General features: G+C 40.2%; 1 protein-coding gene across 1 annotated transcript; it reads right to left on the reverse strand.

The window, feature by feature from the left end:
• Positions 1 to 4,991: 4,991 nt before the first annotated feature.
• On the reverse strand, positions 4,992 to 9,939 carry LYZ (lysozyme). Its single transcript, XM_080811584.1, has 4 exons — positions 9,770 to 9,939; positions 7,862 to 8,026; positions 6,780 to 6,858; positions 4,992 to 5,998 (listed from the first exon to the last, which is right to left on the reverse strand). Exons 1-4 carry the CDS (start codon positions 9,903 to 9,905, stop codon positions 5,932 to 5,934), a joined length of 447 nt encoding a protein of 148 aa, XP_080667710.1. The 5' UTR covers positions 9,906 to 9,939; the 3' UTR covers positions 4,992 to 5,931.
• Positions 9,940 to 17,480: the final 7,541 nt, after the last annotated feature.

Consider the following 17,480-nt stretch of genomic DNA (forward strand, 5'->3'; position numbering starts at 1 on the left):
TCGGCTCAGGTCATGATCCCAGGATCCTGGGATCAAGCCCCTCATCAGGCTCTCTGCTCAGCAGGGAGCCTGCTTCCTCCTCTCTCTCTGCCTGCCTGCCTCTCTGCCTACTTGTGATCTCTGTCTGTCAAATAAATAAATAAAATCTTAAAAAAAAAAAGCTAAAAAATTTAAAAATGATTTAAAAAATATAATTGCATAATAGACATGCATTTAATTGGAGAACTATCTGTGAACGACAGTCGCTCTTAATTATAATTTTTATTAATTTCCTTCCACAACTACCTTTTTTTAAAAGATTTTATTTATTTATTTATTTATTTGAGAGAGAGAGAAAGTGAGAGAGAGCATGAGAGGGGAGAAGGTCAAAGGGAGAAGCAGATGACCCACGGAGCTGGGAGCTTGATGTGGAACTTGATCTGGGGACTCCCGGATCATAACTTGAGCTGAAGGCAGTGGCTTAACAACCAAGCCGCCCAGGTGCCCTCTTTTCACAACTTCTAAGTAAATATTTTTTAAATGAGTCCACTATGGGCACCTGGGTAACACAGTCAGTTGGGGCCTGACTCTTGGTTTCAGCTGGTGTCCTGATATCAGGGTCGTGAGATCGACACCCCCCCTCTGGCTGGTTGAGCCCTAAGTCAGGCTCTGCATTCAGCAGGGAGTCTGCTTAAAATCTCTCTCCCTCTGCCGCTCCTGCTTGTGCTCTTTCTCTCTGAAATAAATAAGTCTTAAAAAAGAATAAATGAGTCCATTAAATAGAAGTACAAGAAATGTGTTCAGGGCTTAGTTATAATTAGTGCCACATAAAGAGCTAAGAACATCATAACAAAAAGAGCTGGAACATCATTCTGCGTTTCAAATAATACCCTGTGGTAAAACCAAGCAAATACAAAATGAGTTTCTCTTAAAAATGTTCAAACATTTGCACGCCTGGGTGGTTCAGTGGGTTGGGCCTCTGCCTTCGGCTGGGGTCGTGGTCTTGGGGTCCTGGGATCAAACCTCACATCTGGCTCTCTGCTCAGTGGGGAGCCCGCTTCCCGCCCCCCACCCCCGCCTGCCTCTCTGCCTACTTGTGATCTCTCTCTGTGTCAAATAAATAAATAAATAAAATCTTTTTTAAAAATGATCAAACATTAATATTGATTTTTATTCCATTCCCAAATAAGAATAGAAATTTAGTTTGAGAACTTGATTGTATGACAATAACAGGCGTAAATAAGAAATGACAGTTATCACGAACATTAAGCAACATCTCCAACAAGCATTGCTTTCCCTGTTCAGCCAACTTTTACTAATCTGTGGTTGTTTCTTCAATCAGCCTCTGTCATTATCCAATGGTTATCCTGTGTTGTTATCTGAGCTATCTCGTGCTTCCTGGATATAACCCATCTCTGCATCTAAGCCGTCACTCTCAAGTCTCTCTCCCCTACCTTGGCCCATTCTTTATACAGCTTTGGGTGACCTGATCTGAACAAACCCGTATTTTTTCTGAGTTTCATCATATTAGAATGGCTCCAGAATCTGAAAGCCTGAGGCTGCGCCTGTGTTGGGGACCTCTGCTGCCCTCCTATGACTGGTCTACGCATTACATCCACATAGTCTTGAGACTTGACCCTTGGAATTCCAAAAGCTGTTTTACAGGAATCGTGTGGGCCTGAAGAGTAAGAAAAATCCTGAGATGGTCATCATGGAACCTCAGAAAGAGGATCATGGGATCAACTGTTTACGGAGCACGTATTATGTTCCAGGAGTTTGGAATATTGTTTCAGGTATTTGGAATATGGGTGTAAACAAGAGTAAAAAACTCTGCCCTCCTTCCTATCAGGACAGTGACCCAGTATGGTGTGTCAGAGAGGCAACATGGTTAAGAGAGTGTACAGATGTGGAGGAAGGGGTAGCCTAGAAGGATATCAGAACCTGAGTGGAGAGGGTCTATTCCATGGTGTGACAGTGTTGGGAGATTGATTACATACAGACAAATTGATCAATACACACATGTACTAAGGATACATTTTAAAGCCATTAAGAACAATGGAAGCCAGGTTTCTCACTATCAGAGAAGGGAGTTAACAGCGTGGAGAAAGAGAAAACTAGAATGAACCTTGTGGTGTGGGACTGGAATTGGAGATACTGATATGAATTCAATATAAATAGATAAAGTGATCAATTGTGTAAATACATATATCCTCTAGTTCCATCCACTGGTGTGGCCTGGAAATAGAGACACTCTAGTGCCTAGATCTTGTTTTTCAAATACCATTGTCCAGGGGTGCCTGGGTAGCTCAGTCAGTCGAGCACTGGACTCTTGATTCAGCTCAGGTCATGATCTCGGTCATGAGATCAAATCTTGCATCTGGCTCCACGCTCAGCCGGGATACTGTTGGAGATTTCTCTCCCTCTCCCTCTGCCCCTCCATACACTCTCTCTCAAATTTTTATAAAAATAAATAAATAAACAAATAAGGACCATTGTCCACTATGAGGAATCAGTGCTCTGTGGAGAAATAGCTGATTCCAGGGCTGGAGCATGTAAAGAACAGGAAGAGTTTTAGAACATCCTGTGCTGGAAAACAAGAAAGTGCTCAAGAATGATGCGGACATGGCGAAATGATGCAGAAGCTAGCTTGCAGAGAGGCTCTACTAGCCAAATTATGAACAACATGAACATCAAAATAAATGATAATAATAGATGATAGTTCACTATAATTTGAATAAAAGAGGAAACCATGGGTCTATATTGATACAATAAATAAATGCATGAATTGAAAACTCGATAAGGAACAATCTCGAAGTACCTTACCCCTTCCCACAGACTTCACAGAGGAGGTCACATAATCGAATGACCAAAGTAAACACCATCAAGTAATAGAACATTTCGAAAGTGCGTGCTACCTGAGAGGATACGATGAGAACAGCACAGATCACCTCTGTGTATTTTTGCCAAAGATGCACAACCTAAACTAATCAAGAGAACATCAAAACAATTTTAAGACATTTTGCAACATAACTGTTCTGTGGTCTTCAAAATTGTAGTCATCAAAGTCAAGGAAAAAACTGAAGAAATGATCCAGATTGAAGAAAACGAAAAAAAAAAAGGCAACCAATGCACAATTTTTAAAAAGATTTTATTTATTTGACACAGAGTGGGGAGAGAGCAAGGAGAGTGGCAGCCAGAGGGAGAAGCAGGGTCCCTGCTTAGCAAGGAACCCAATGCAGGACTCGATCCCAGGACCCTAAGATCACAACCCCTGCCCAAGGCAGCCACTTAACCAACTGAGCTACCCACATGCCCCTATAACACATAATTCTGAATTAGATCTTTCTATTGTGAAGAACTTAGGGGACAATGGATGAAATCGAATGGGATCTAAAGATCAGGTGGTAATAATGTATCAATGTTCACTTCCAGATTTGGGTGCTGTTTTGAGGTTATGTAGGAATCCCACACTGAAGGACTTAGGGTCACATGGGCACGAATTTACCCCTCAAACTCTTTAGAAAAATTAAGGCCTTTGTACTGTACTTGTAAATCCTGGGGAAAATTGAGTTATTTCAATGTCCTTAAAAAGTGAGAAACATCTGTTATTTTAGAAATGATATTGTAGCAAGAAGACAAATAAATAGGGGTGCCTGGGTGGCTCAGTGGGTTAAAGCCTCTGCCTTCGGCTCAGGTCATGATCTCAGGGTTCTGGGATCGAGCCCCGAATCAGGCTCTCTGCTAGGCAGGGAGCCTGCTTCCCTTCCTCTCTCTCTGCCTGCCTCTCTGCCTACTTGTGATCTCTGTCTGTCAAATAAATAAATAAATCTTAAAAAAAAAAAGAAGACAAATAAATAAATGAGTAAGACACGTAGTCTATCAAATGGCTATAGGCTTGAGTGCTAGGGCACTACCTCAGTTAGAAACTAAATAGCAGAAGAAAGGCCAGCCAATGACTGAGAAGACAGAATCCGTGAGATGAGATGTGGACCAGGAGAAGGAGGAGAAGGTGAGGGAGAAAAAGCTTTCTAGTAGTATGAAGTGGTTCACTTGGCCAAGTGCTGCTGTAAGATCATGTGAGATGAACAGAGATCACGGGAATTGGCCCCAAGGAGTCACAGGAGGAGTGCTGAAGGAGAGGTTTCAGCTGACTGAGGACAGCAGCCAGGTTAAGAAGGTTCGAAAAGAGAATGAGAGATGAGGACATGCAGTCAGTGTGGTTTGGATCTCTCATTCCAGAAGTCAGAGTGATGTAGTTAGACGCTTGTGTGGGGTAATGGAGGTTTTTTAAGATGCAAGTTTTCCAGCACGTTTTGTACAATGGCAGGGGATATCCAGCAAAGAAAGAGAGAGAAACTCAGGATGCAGGAAACACTCCACTAAAGGAGCTGTGAGAGGGATGCAATCCAAGATTGCATGTGGAGACTCTGCCATTGGCCAGAGCAAAGGAAGAGAGGATCGGCCCAGGGGAAGTGTGACCCCTGTCACAGTGGGAAGGAGGGGAGAATTTCGTATGAGTTTGCTTCTATTTTCTCAGTGTAGTATGAGGCCAGGTCATCTACTGAGAACGGAGAGGGTGGAAGGTAAGCAGTTGGATGTGTGTGCCGGGGCTTTGAAGAGAGAGGAAGAGAAGTAAAACTCTCCACTTTGGAGATTGGGAACACGAACACAGGAGTGCAGAGGAGTGACTCAGATGACCTTGCAGACAGAGGGCCCATGTAAGATTTGTGGTTATCAAAGTGAGATCCAGGGCACCTGGGTGCCTCAGTCTGTCAAGCACCCCTCTGCCCCTGCTCATGCTTGCTCTCTCTTTCTCAAATAAATAAATAAAATCTTAAAGAAAATAAAGTGAGATCCATAAGAATGCGTGTGGAATTTTCCCCCAGCAATATCCAGCTGTTTGGGTATAGGTAAAGATATAAGGTATATTAAGAGTACCAAATAATTCTTTTTTGAATACACATATTTTTTTCTTCATAGACACTAGTTGGGTTTAAACAAAGAAAGACAAGTTATAAGTTGCAAAACTTTTAATGATAATGCTCGTATTATTTTTATAACATGCGTAATTTCACACCTGTGGTTAATCAGCAATTATTTCAATACTTGCAAAGTCATTTGCCTCAGTATTTAGTCATAATGCACGAATCTAAGTTAATAAAATCAAAGAACAGCAACAGTTCATCTAATCCTTCTTTATATTCCTTCATGATCAGAAAGATGCATAGAAGAGTTCTTTAAAGGGCCAAAATAGATTGACATATAAACTGTCAACTTATTTTTAAAGCAGTATGAAAGCAACACTTCTGAGAAAATATTTAAACCAAGGTCACACTTTAGAAAAACAAAATTCTTAATTCAGGCTGTCTTCACTTTTAGCCATTTGGCATTCTGCTCCTTTTTAAACTTTATAATTGCCCAACAGAGAGTGTTTTTTTGTTTGTTTTATAGTTTTTCAGTTTGCTTTGTTGTGGTTTTTTTGTTTTGTTTCATTTTGTTTTTTACTGCTTTTGGAGATGACTGAACAGATGCCTATTCAGCTAGAGTTTTGCCTAAGATCAGTTTGTTTTTAAGATAATCTTTTGTTACATTTTTATGAACTACTGGGGAGTACTAACGATTAAGTTGGGGTTATTTCTTTAAGAAGTGAATATACTGGAGATGTATTTGATAGGCAAGACTTTAGATAAGTTTTCACCAGCATTATTTCTTTCTTTTTTTTTTTTCACCAGCATTATTTCTATTAGCAAACTGAAAAATGTTACAGGCTATCAAATAATAATAAACACATTTCTTAAACATGAAACCTTTTAGAGAAAGACTATATTTTGTTACTGCTTCTGTAGAAGTGTTATTCTTTGACAGGATGGTAATGTGACCTTTCACTCAACTACTACTACTCCCTTAATATGAAAAAGAGGCAGAATGAGCTGCAGAAGGAAAACTCCACAGTTACACTCCACAATTCCGAACATACTGAGAGACATCTCGGTGTTCACAGTGTGCTTTCCATGCCACCCTGTGGAGAAAAGTGAAATAAACGCTGGTAAGGTTAAAACATATCTTCCTTGTAATAAATACACTTCACTTCAAATCCTCTGGGAGAACAGAGTGTTTTACCCGTAAAGGGACAACAGGCTACAGATAGATTCAAGTATTGTTATTTATTAAGGGGAGGTATGTACACCAAGTATGTCGCTTCCCTTCAAAGCCCTCACTAGAGCACAGGATGCTGAACATGAACGTTGATCTACGCATTGTACAATAGCGACTGCAAAGTGCTTTCCACATTTACTTAACTCCGAAAGTAATTTCAAGATAAGACAACGAACTGGTAGAATGTTGGGAATCTTAAAAAATCCAGAAATCCTCTAAAATAAATCGAAGAGGAAAAGAGTTAAGATTCTAAATCAGATGAAACAGTTTGTTTCTACCTAATTCATTGTTTAGGGTCAAGTCTAAAGCTGCAACATTCAGTTCTCAATACCATACTTCAGTCTCTGAAAATCTTCTCTCACTTCTCTCTTATCACTAGGGCAAAATGGCTGTCCTTATTTATTTATTTAATCTTTTGAAAGAGAGTGGAGTGAGGGAAGAGGAAGGGCAGAGAGAGAGAGAGAGAGAATCTTAAGCAGGCTCATGCCCAGTGCAGAGCCCAACACGGAGCTCCACCCCAGAACCCCAAGATCATGACCTGAGCGAAATCAAGATTCGGAAGCTCAACCAGCTGAGCCACCCAGTCACCCTCCCTCTCTACACCGCCCCCTTCTCCACCCCCGGACCTTAATGCTTAAACATACCATGCACGAATACCATTTGGATCCCTGACAACTCTCTTTGCACATGTTACAGCTTGAGTGATGTCATCTTTCAGCAAATCTGAAAAAGAGGTGGTGAGGAATGAAAACAACTGCCATAGAAATTTCACTGTAAGTTATGATTTAGTCAGCTTTATTCTCTTAGGAGGAGGAAAGCACATTAAAATTATTTTCCAAGAGTCCATTTATCTGTAGATGTTGGAAATTTTTTCTTCATTCCATCCCATTTGGCATGGAACAAAACATTTTGTTTCTCATTTACCAAAGTCATGGGAAGCTCTGGAATTGTTAACTAATGTGACAGAAGGTTCTCTGTTCACTAGGCACTGTAAAAACAAAAACAACAACAACAAACAAACAAAAAAACCAAACACAGACTAGCAATTTTTAAATCAGAGTCCTACTACCAGAAATCTAGCCTAAAGAAATGATTAAAAAATGTACCCAAAGATGTAAGCACAAGACATTTCATAGCAATGGGGCACCTGGGTGGCTCTCTCACTGTGTCTCTGTCAAATAAATAAATAAAATCTTTAAAAAAAATCATTCGACAAAAACAAAAAACAGCATGGTAAAAATGACAAAGTGTTAACAACTGTTAAAGTATGTGATGAGCATATGGCTGTTTTTTATACTAAAGTCCCGAAATTTCTATACATTTAGGACATCTCAAAATAAAAAGTAAAAACAATTTTTAGAAAAGAGCCACACAACCAAATTATCCCTAAACCTCCCCAAAGAAAGTGGGAGAAATGGCATTGTTTTCAACAAAGCATCAATGTGTTCATTTATGATAAATAATAGATCATTTTAGAAGCTGGTGTACATTAGAAAACATGAACTTTTATGATATCATCAGCTATTTAATTTCTTAAGGAATTAGGAAAGGAATTTTAAAGAGTTTCTAGGGACTAAAATAAAGTTTTTCTTGGACCCTGATGAATCTTTCAAGACTTGTTCATTTGCACTGAACCTCTGTTCTCCTAAGTGTGACTAGATGATTCCTGTGCCGTCACTCAGACATCGTCACTCAGACATCGTCACTCAGACATCGTATCTCTTACCGCTGCACGGTATGCCACAGGCGTTCACAGCTCCGGGCGTTTTGCCGTCATTACACCAGTAGCGGCTATTGATCTGAAATATTCCATAATCGGTGCTTTGGCTTCCGGGATTGTAGTTTGTAGCCCTTGTGTTATAACCGCTTTCCCATTTGGCCAAACACATCCCTGAAAAAAAGGTATTTTTAGTAAGAAACATCAACACCACCTTATGTTATTTCACAGACCATAATCCTTTCTATTTTGCTATTCTATTTCATTGATGACTTATTTTATAAGTAGAAAGGCGTGTTTTCCTTGTAAAAAAAATATATCTATATTTAAGGTTTTATTTTTTAAAGTAATCTCCACACTCAACATGGGGTTTGAACGTAACAACCCTGAGATCAAGAGTTGCAAGCTCCACTAACTGAGCCAGCCAGGTGCCCCCAAATATATTTTAACACTTTAGGGAGAATCCTTTTGTTAGCAGATCATTTTGTAATACTGATGAACTAGATAACATACTTTTAAAATATTAAAATAGGGGCACCTGGATGACTCAGTCAGGTAAGGGTCTGCCTTCGGCTCAGGTCATGATCCTGGGGTCCTGGGTTTGAGGCCACGTCAGGCTCCCTGCTCGGCAGGGAGTCTGCTTCTCCCTCTGCCCTTTACTACACTCCTGCTCTCCCTCTCTCTCTTTCTCAAATAAATAAGTAAAATCGTTTTTTAAAAAAATTAAAATAGCTGTTTCTTCCATTGCCATTACCCTTCCCCTGTTCCCACCCCTCAGGCAAGATTTAGCCTAGAATGGAAAAATCAACAGAGTTGTTGAGTGGATTTTATAATTAATAGCAGATACATACATACGCTGATGGAAACATGCTTTTTATCAGGAAAAATAAGAATTTTCTGGGAGAAATAAATTTTCTTAAGATATCTAAAGGTGAATTTGGTTATCAAATCAAGAATCTACAAAACAAGAGATATAAATAGGAAAGACTATTTCATCCATCCATCCACTCGTTCATTCAAAAGTAGTTATTGAGAGGAAATTTTTGAATTCAACCTGGAAAATACAGTGATCACATTGACAAATATGAACTAAAATATATAGTAACTTTTGCTCAGACATATCTTGAATTATGTGGAAGAGAGTGAAAAATAGTTAATAAACTATACTGAGTAAGAATAATAGGGACTCCTGAGTGGCTCAGTTGGTTAATCATCTGCCTTTGGCTCAAGTCATGATCCCAGCGTCCTGGGATGGAGTCCACATTGGGCTCCTTGCTCAGCAGGGAGCCTGCTTCTCCCTCTGCCTGCCGCTCCCCCTGCTTGTGCTCTCTGCCAAATAAATAAATAAAATCATTAAAAAAAAAAGAATAATAAAAGAGCATTACAAGCTGCATTTCAGGGATCCTTATATAAACAGTAATCGAGGAGAAATAGTTTCCGACTGCCCTTGTACCGAGAGTTCAACGTAGGGTTGCTGCTAAAAATCCAATGTCACGGCAGAGAAAAATATTCGTTGCTCTAGACTCATTACCCTCGGAACCAAGTTCCAAACAGGAAATGCCTGTCATCAAGTACCAAGCACTTGATAGATATTCCAGGAGCTCAGACAGACCTTCCAGTCAGCCTACATGGGCCACGGAGTCTGAGGCAACTGACAAATTTTGCGGCACCAGAAGAGCACAAGGGGTCCTGCTGTCCTTAGAATGGCAGAGGCTTTTGCCCTCCCTTGTCTTCATCCCTTTATCTGGCGTATCTGATTCTAAAGAAACAAGTTGATTTTTTTTCACCACTGTAAGTATATAGAACCTCAGAAGAAATAAAAGAAGCCCATTTACTCAAAGCCTCTTTACTACTATTCATCCTCTATCTGTCCCACACCTTGGTTAACCATTTGCAAGTAGGAAAAAGTTAACTTACAGTTGGCCAGGCTGACACCTCTATAGCCACCCAGCCCAAGTCTTTTCATAGTCCTGGCCAGCTCACACCTTTCAAAGACCTTGCCCTGGACGGTGACGGAAAGGAAGAGAATCCCGAGAAGAAGGAGAGCCTTCATGTTGACTGGGAAGCCAGACCTCCGGGCTAACCAGGGAGAGCAGCCCTCGGTATTTAACATCTTTTAACTTCCTTCTTCTCCTAGTGGTTTGGGGGTTCCACCCTTTGGGAGATGTGAAAAACAGGAACTCTTTATTGGTTCACTGACATTAAAAGCTCTTTTTTTTTTTTTTTACATTTGAAAAGAGCTATTCTGATGTTCTAAGAATTAACCTACAGGAAACTGATGAAATGGCATTGTTTAAAGACCTGGCTCAAGAAGAAATGGGAAGTAGGACGGTTTCCAAACCAGGAACTGTCTCCTATTTTATTATGAATTTGAACGAATACAAAGAAAAAAAAAATCCTGAATGAACATTTCACACAACAGAAAAAGAGCTCCAATTTTTGATTGCGCAGTCACTATGTTGTCTTTATCTTTTTCACTTAAAATTATTTTCTATACTCTTTCCCCAAAAGCACGTAACATGTTACCTATGATTTTAATGGGTATAGATATAGCATACCATATTGCTCAGCCATATTTCCACTCTAAGTTTTTTGTTGCTATTATCCATTTTGCTTATAAATCAATGTTTTACTGTTACAGATAAGCCTCATGGCTTTTTGACAACTTTTTGACAGTGCCTAATCTTACATTGTGATCTTAGAATATAAGGGGTCATTATAAAGCAAGGGAATTTCATAATCAAACCTCAAGAAAAGTTGCAGAATATGCCACCTGAAAATCTTCCCTTTTGGCATAAGGATTATTTTGAAGTGGAAGGCAAATGAGAAGAAGCAGATCCAGGAAAGCTCTCTGCCCTTCCCCTATATACCTGAAAACAGAACCTAGCTTTGTACAGTCATTAATCATTGACAACCCTACAGGCTTTTCAGCCCCAATATAGCACCACAGGACATCATATAACAAATTTGACTCACTAGCTGTTATCTTCCAGTGGCCACTAAATATTTATCTTCCCACGGTTTGTGGCCCTTGGAAGCCTACAACTCTTTTCCTCTGTCTTGTCATTCTTCTAAAAATATATTGCTTTTTGGTTAAGATGGTATGTAAACCCAAATTTTAGCCACCTCTTTGAGATACTCATCCCTGCATTTCTCTCAAATGTATATGAGATACCCATGTTAATAAACTGATTTTACTCTTGCTAATCTGTCTCTTGTTACAGAGCCCCAGCTGAAACCCTAAAAGAGTGGAAGGACAAAGAATTTCCTCCTCCTGTCATTTCTAGCGATGAGGATGGGATAGTAGAAGGCTGGAAAACTCTTCTCTCCATAGAGACTGCAGTTGACTTGTGGGTAACTGACAACAGACCAGCAGAAGGTAAGAGTTCTTACCAGGTGAGCCTCCCAGATCTCTGACTATAGTTTCCAGCCAAGAGAAGAGTGTAAAACTTTCTCCTTGTCCCTTCCTTTCCAAATTCATCATGGGAGGAGAATAACATTTCTAAAAACGGGTCTCAAATCATGACACTTGTAAATTCAGCTTTGGGTACCTACAGGTTATTAATTCTTCGCCTCCCCCAAATAGTCATGTTTTCCTTTGTCTGACTTTGGTATTATTTGTCCTAAGGATGAAAATCGTAAGATGAGACTCTTCATTTGTCTTGTTTCAGGTTCTCAGTACCTGAGTTAGTTAGTTAGTTAGTTAGTTACTTGGCTTTGTAACTAATGAGAATATTCTCTGGTCTCTGCCACTTGTGCAGTGGGAGTCGGGGGTGAGGGGAGTGCACTGTGTCAGGCTTACAAGGGGCTGTGGGTCAGCAGGCTGGGGCGGGGGGTGGGGGGGGTGGCTGTTGCTGTCTCTGTTTTCCTTTCCTCATTCGTGCTGGGAAAATTCTTATTCCAGTGTCACTTTCTGGTAACAAAAATTAGTAGATCTGTGAATTAAAGTGTCTCTTTTGTAGGAGACAGAACTTTCTTTTCCATCTGTGACAGTGAAGATCTTTGCTTTCTTAAGCTATCTTGGGAGTGGCTCTGCATCTCAAGAGGGCACTCTCATTTGCACTCTCTCTGTGCCCACGGTTAAGCCATAAAAGTCTTACTGGTTTGGAGTCACAGTTGAAGTAGGTATAACTTTGAAGATTTAGACTTCTATTTTTAAAAGGATTTTTAAGAGAAGTCTCATCCTAAACAAATGTTCTATTAGTACCTATAGGAAGATCAGGAAAGGAAGGAAGGAAGGAAGGGAGGGAGGGAGGGAGGGAGGGAGGAAGGAAGGAAGGAAGGAAGGAAGGAAAGGAAAGGAAAGAAAGAAATAGATACAGAAGAAAACCTTGGCTAGTATGATGGGGGGAAAACCCACACACCTCCTTAACTAGATTAAGAGGTAGAGATCAGACTCAGAGCAAGTATTAAAAACTGCAAATGACACTCAAGCAGGTATGAAACATGAAAATACTGATAGCCAAGAATTAGATTTGACAAAAGCACATAAGCCTTCTGCCCAAGAAGGCTTGATTTATTGTTCCTTACTCGGTAAGCAGATCCCACGAGGTCTAGGCCTTCCCATATTTCTGGCCTCCACTGCAGGAAAAAAAAAAAAAAAAAAAATTCATCGGACTGTCCTACCCTTAATAAAGAAAGACAAACTTCATAGTAATGACCCTTGGTTTTTGATAGTAGGCAAATATACCCCTGATTTCCTTCTCAGATAAACCCCATATCCTTTCTCAGTCCCTTGGAAATATTCATGTTACCGTGTCTTTGAAATGTAAGTATCCACAGAGAAAATTTGTTAAAGCAACTCCTGAGACTGGAAAAATAGGTTTTTTTAAAAAAAAATCTGCTACTTGATATTTCTATAGACTCCTGGCCCAAAATTTAATTCACAGCCTCCACAGAATTATCTACTAAAGACAAGCAAAAATCTTAAAAGTTTTCTCCACAAATATTGGTAAAATCTTTAGCTATCTAAGCAGTTAAACATAACTTATTCCATCTGCCAGAAACACTGTTTAGATTGAACTATTTTTTTTATAAGTTAGGTGAGTTTCATATTATTGTACTTGATATGCGGCTAAAATTTTAAAATGAAAGCTACAAGATCTCTGCATCTGTCTGGGTGTTTATGTGTGGCAATGTATGCATGTCACATAATATATGGCATTGTTCTCCCTCTGGATGGTAGTCCTAAAAACTAACTTGTGGAAGAGTTCTATTAATTGGCTTAAAGAAACTATAAGCACTAAAACAAACAAATGAATAAATATGTGTATATATACTTACATAAATTAAGGCTAGTTAAATTAGCTTACACCATCTGTACTAATTATTTGAGATTATAAAATTATAAATTCAACCAAAGAACAAAATGTACAATAAAAAATGATTCTCTGGGATGCCTGGGTGGCTCAGTCGGTTAAGTGTCTGCCTTTGGCTCAGGTCATGATCCCAGGGTCTTGGAATCGAGTCCCACATTGGGCTCTTTGCTCAGCAGGGAGTCTGCTTCTCCCTCTGCCTGCCACTCCCCTGCTTGTGCTCTCTCTTTCTCTCTCTGACAAATAAATAAATAAAATCTTTAAAAAAGGGGAGGGGAATATCATATCTATGTAACAAGAGAGGTTATATAGTAATGAAATAAATAATCAGATAATTTAAAAAGAGGAGCCCTTGAGATTTAAAAATATGACCACATGGGGCACCTAGGTGACTCAATAGGTTAAGTATCCTACTCTTGATTTTGGCTCAGGTCATGATCTCAGGGTTGTGAGATCGAGCCCCTCCTTGGACTCCATGCTCAGCAGAGTCTTCTTGAGAGTTCTCTCCCCCTCCTTCTGCCCTTCCCCTTCCATGCATGTGTACTCTTTCTCTCAAATAAATAGATAAATACTTTAAAAAATATGACCACATTAATAAAACATTTAATAGAAAAATTATGAGATATATTTGAGAAATATTCTTGGAAATAGAATAAAAAGACTGAGATGAAAAACAGGAGAGAAAAGATGAGAAAATTAGAGAATGAAGAAATCAAACATCCAATTAATAGGAACTCTTTAAAGGAATTACAGAAGAAAAAAATATAAAATAGAGCACATGGGTGGCTCAGTCAGTTAAGCAGCTGCCTTCAGCTCAGGTCATGATTCCAGGGTCCTGCGACTGGGTCCCGCGTTGGGGTCCCTGCTCCTTGGGGAACCTGGTTCTCCCTTTCCCTCTGCCTCCTCCTCCCCTACTTGTGTGCTCTCTCTTTGTCAAATAAATAAAATCTTTAAATATATATATATATGTGTGTGTGCCTGGGTGGCCTAGTGGGTTAAACCTCTGCCTTCGGCTCAGCCTGAGGCAGACTCCTGGGATTGAGCCCAGCATCAGCTCTCTGCTCAGCAGGGAGCCTGCTTCCTCCTCTCTCTCTCTGCCTGCCTCTCTGTCTACTTGTGATCTCTCTCTCTCTTTCTGTCAAATAAATAAATAAAATCTTTAAAAAATGTATATATATTTATATATATATGCATACACACACACACACACACACACACACAATAAATGTGCGAAGCTGAGGGACACAGATATCCACATCAAAAGGCAACCAAGTGCTCGACACAGTGGTGTGGAATAAAATTTATACCAGTGCACATCCTCATGAAATTTCAGAACAACAGGGATAAAGTGAAAATTTTAAAACTTAAGGGTAATGATCTTCAATCTATAGTCCTATAGGCAGTCAAACCATCCAGCGTGAAAGAAGGAAAAGACCCCCAGACATTCTCAGATGTGTTAGGAAAGAGCAAATAAGAAAAAAGATGTGGGATCTAGGAAACAGGGATCTAACATAGGAGAGAGATGAAGGAAGGTACAAGACAAAAGAAGAAGTGTTGTCCAGTCCAACAACGACAGCCTTGCGACTGGTTAAAGAGAAGCCATTTCAGATTATAGCAAGAGCGTGAATGGCTCCAGGAGAGTGGACTCGGGGGGGAAAACCACACTTAGAGATGGCTTGGAATGTCTGAACCTATTGAAGGGAGTTTAACAACTTTGTCTGAGACTTTGGGTAATGATTTAATACATGAATAAGTGCATGAAAAACCAAGCAAACAGAAAAACAAGGCAATTGTTAATACTAAGAAAAACAAAACACTTAAGAATGGAAACAAAACCAAATTAGTACCATATTATAGTCATCTGCAAGTGTTGGTGCTTGCTTGTCAAGAAGAACAACAAGGGAATGGAGAGGGGTGCCTGGGAGGCTCAGTTGGTTAAATGACTGCCTTTGGTCTCAGGGTCCTGGGATGATGCCCCATGTCAGGCTCTCTGCTCAGCGAAGAGTCTGCTTCTCCCTCTCTTTCTCTCTCTCTCTCAGATAAATAAAATCTTAAAAAACAACAACAACAAGGGAAGGGAGAGTTGAGAGAGACCTAAATCTTTATCTTCTGTGGTGGAGATAAAGAGAAAATGTTTATGATTGAAAATCAAGAAATAGTAGAATAAACATGCTCTTGAGATATATGGCAGTAAGTGCTAGAAAAAATAAATAGCTAAAAGAAGTTAAAAAGAGATTACCCTAGTGTTGGGTATTAGATGAGAAAGGTGAGGGCAATTTTTCATTGAAGTTGATTAATTAATTCAATTAATTTCATTCGGTTTTCATTAAACTTATAACATTTCATTTTACTCTAAAAATAAACACATATATTTTGTGATGAAAAAGTGAAATTTAAAAAGTATATTGTGTGAGAAAAAGAACTAAAAGACATACACCAAAATGTTTACGGTGGTTATGAAAACCTTACAGAATTTTTATTTACTTTGTTTTGGTTTTTTTTTTTTTGGCGTATTGTAAGTTTTCTTCTTCCAGCAATTGTTACTTTTGCCATTAGCAAAATAATAAATAAACACACAGGGGTGCCTGGGTGGCTCAGTCTGCTAAGCATCTACCTTTGGCTCATGTCATGACCTCAAGGTCCTGGGATCACATGCCACAAGAGGCTCCCTGTTGGGTGGGAGGAAAATTTAAAAAAAACTTTTTTTTAATAAAAATAAATAAAATATTTAATCACTGGTAAATCAAAATTGTATTGGGGCACCAGCCTGGCTCGCTTGGAAGAGCGTGCAGCTCTTGATCTTAGGTTGTGAGTTTGAGTCCCACATTAGGGATAGAGATTACTTAAATAAATTAATTAATACTTTAAAAAAACCTGTTTATATTAATGGAGGAAGACATTAGCCTGGGTTTGGTCAGAGGGTGTTAGGTAACACTTGCCAGTGAAACACCGCCATTTCCGTGAAGCTGGGAAGGACCCTGGGGGACCATGAGCAGAGCAGCTATACTCGCCTCCTTACTCAGCTGATGCTGTCTCTGCAGAGTCTGGCCCAGGGGTCAGAAGACCTAGTCTCATCTCTGCTGGGGCAGCATGGCTCTAAGGAGAATATGCAGGGATGGGAGAGACGGAAGGGAAGCGGCGGGAGGTACAGGGGGAAGAACACATCAGGCGCTCCAGGGGCAAGTGCTGAAAGGTTAAGGTGAAGTATTTTCTCATTCAATTAGTGGGTCATCATCTAGCTGCACAACACCCTGGGCAATGGGCCCGGGAGCTCTAGCAGCTGCTCCTTGCACGTCCAGCAGCCTAGCCACAGGGCAGCGTGACTTCCTCTGGGAACATTTCCTGCTTCAGGAGTGGGGCTTGACCCCAATCCAAAAGTGGCATTTTGCTGGCCCCTGAATCCCTGGGTCACTGGCAAATGGTAAATAATTTGGGTTTGCCTAATCTAGACCAGTGTATTTATTCCCCCGTGGCTTGGTGATCACTTTCTGTTCCTTTAGTTCTCAGTATCCCCGTGATTTAAGCTCCTGCTCTTTGCAAGATCAAATAAGCAAGATAATTTCTTTCCTGGGTCTCCTGACACCATCGAAACTCTAGATATCATTTAACTTTTGCACTTAATTTACTCTATGGCCTTGCTGTTGCTGTGTTTTGAGGGAGGTAACTGATCCATACTGAGAGGAAATAATGTTTAACATACACTGGAGAATTATTTCTACTGTAGTGCCAATACTGTGCTACATGAGTCTCTAGTTCCTGGGCTCTAGCACGGACAGAGGCACCAGTTACTGAGTATGGCACCATCACTAGGTCTAATAAACAGGGCTGGCCTTGGAAGGTCTGCCATATATGCTACCTGCAGTTACAGAGGCAACGTGACGTCCCTGGTATTTGCTGTGCACTCACTCTCTGCTCTGCCTCCACGCCACCATTTCTGCAATCTGCTATGCAGATCCCGAAAGAAGGGCCAGGATGTCTGGTGAAATATGGCCAAGAGCAATGAGGCTCAAGGGGTGAGCAGGGCCAGACAGGTGCTTCATCCCAAAGACAGCGAGATTGAGCTCATAATCTGAAAGACAAGGGGAGACTGTTTTTGAGTATTAAACTGGAGAATAACAGGATCAAAATCTTTTGTAAAAATCACTCTAGATTGGACTCAGGGACTGTTGCTAGAGAATGGCCAGTTCATTCCGATGGCAGACAATGGTGGGGGGTGGAGACAACTGGGGGCCAAAGGTTTGAATAATCACTCGAAATAAACACTACCTGTAATTTTTACAGGGATCGTAGAGGTAGGTATTATTTCCACTTTA

Source organism: Martes martes (genome assembly GCF_963455335.1).
Source record: "Martes martes genome assembly, chromosome: 8".
Classification (NCBI taxonomy): Eukaryota; Metazoa; Chordata; class Mammalia; order Carnivora; family Mustelidae; genus Martes; species Martes martes.